At 64.6% G+C, this 1,728-nt stretch overlaps 1 protein-coding gene across 1 annotated transcript in view; it reads left to right on the forward strand.

Moving 5' to 3' along the window:
• SKIV2L (Ski2 like RNA helicase) overlaps window positions 1-1,728 on the forward strand; it is an 18,546-nt gene that overhangs the window by 9,989 nt on the left and 6,829 nt on the right. Inside the window, exons 8-11 of the mRNA XM_021377264.1 lie at window positions 163-308; window positions 617-763; window positions 1,033-1,117; window positions 1,590-1,696. Of these exons, the coding sequence (XP_021232939.1) occupies window positions 163-308; window positions 617-763; window positions 1,033-1,117; window positions 1,590-1,696 (485 nt within the window). The remainder of the gene's footprint in view (window positions 1-162; window positions 309-616; window positions 764-1,032; window positions 1,118-1,589; window positions 1,697-1,728) is intronic.

Genomic DNA, 1,728 nt, shown 5'->3' on the forward strand with positions numbered 1-1,728 from the left:
GGTCGGGGCGGCTCGTAGATGTTGGGGTTCCATGGGCACCAAGGACTGCCAGGGTGTGGGGTTCCTCCATTGGGGCCCCCAGGTTTTGGGGTCCTGGGTTTTGGGGTCCCCTCCCTTTTGGGGCTCAGGGTCCGGGGGGGTCCTCACCTCTCGGTCCCGCAGTGGCCGTTCCGCCCCGACGCGTTCCAGCAGCGCGCGGCGCTGTGCCTGGAGCGGGGGCAGTCGCTGCTGGTGGCCGCGCACACCTCCGCCGGCAAAACCGCCGTGGCCGAGTACGCCATCGCGCTGGCACGGCGGCACATGACGCGGTGAGGGGGGACCCACAGCGGGGAGGGGGGCTGGACAGAGGGGTCAGCCCATCCTGGGGGTCCCAAGCCCCTTCCTTGGGTCGCTGAGCCCGTCCTGGGGGTCCCTCCATCTCTTCCTGGCAGCTCTGAGGGTCTCCGAGCTGTTTTCAGGGTTCCCAGCTCCTTCCTGGAGTCTCTGGGGGGGTCCCTGATCCCTTCCTGGGGTTCCCAGCCCCATTTTTGGGGTTCTTGTGGTCCCCACACCCACACTGGGGTCCCCGTGGGGGCCCTGAGCCCTTCCTGTGTCGCTGACCCCGTGTGCCCCCCAGGGCCATCTACACGTCGCCCATCAAGGCGCTCTCCAACCAGAAGTTCCGTGACTTCAGGGCGACCTTTGGAGACGTGGGGCTGCTGACGGGGGACGTGCAGCTGCGCCCCGATGCCTCCTGCCTCATCATGACCACTGAGATCCTGCGGTGAGCCCCTGAACAGCCCCAAATCCCTGCCCCCGAAGTGCCTCCAACACCCCAAAAACGATCCCAGAAACAGCCCCAAAAGTGGCACTGAAACCATCCCCAAACTGCCTCAGAGCTGCCATCAAACAGCACTAAAAGTGACCCCAGATCCCCCAAACCCCTCCAGTACCCACCTTGAACCCCTAAACAACCCCCATCCCCCCCAAAATCCACCTTAAACTCCTGAAAAACCCCAAGCACCCCCAAATCCCTGCACATCCCCCCCTCAGCTCGATGCTGTACAATGGCTCTGAGGTGCTCCGTGAGCTGGAGTGGGTCATCTTTGACGAGGTGCACTACATCAACGATGCCGAGGTGGGGACTGGGGGGTCCCCAAAAACATGGGAGGGTCCTGGGGTCTGGGAGGAGTGGGGTCCCATTGCTGTAGGGTAAAAGTGAGGTTTGGGGAGGGGGCGGGGATTGGGCTGGTTTGGAGGGGATTTGGCATTTTCTGGGGGGGCATTGTTTATGTGGGTCTGGGGTGTTCCAAAGGACCTTAGGGTCATGTGAGGCCATGGGCTCCTGTGGGGCTGCACTATTTTCTGCCGTCTGGGGTGGAAGGGGGCTGTGTGGGGCCAGGGGGAGCTCTGGGGGTCCTGAGGGCGTCCTGGGGGGTCTTAGGGTCATTTGGGGAGGGGGGCTATCTGGGACATTGGGGGTGCTCTAGGGTGCTGCAGGTCTGCACCATCTGCTGCCGTAGGGAGGGGTTTTGGGGGTTTGGGGTGCCTTGGGGGGGGTCCTGGTGGGTCTGGGGGCTCCAGGGGGGTCCCACACCCTGCCCCCCCAGCGCGGCGTGGTGTGGGAGGAGGCGCTGATCCTGCTGCCCGAGCACGTGGGGCTGGTGCTGCTCAGTGCCACCATCCCCAACGCCCTCGAGTTCGCCCAGTGGATTGGGTAAGGGGCTGAGGGAGTCCGTGGCGTGGGGA

This window comes from Numida meleagris, chromosome 25 (genome assembly GCF_002078875.1).
Source record: "Numida meleagris isolate 19003 breed g44 Domestic line chromosome 25, NumMel1.0, whole genome shotgun sequence".
Taxonomy (NCBI): domain Eukaryota; kingdom Metazoa; phylum Chordata; class Aves; order Galliformes; family Numididae; genus Numida; species Numida meleagris.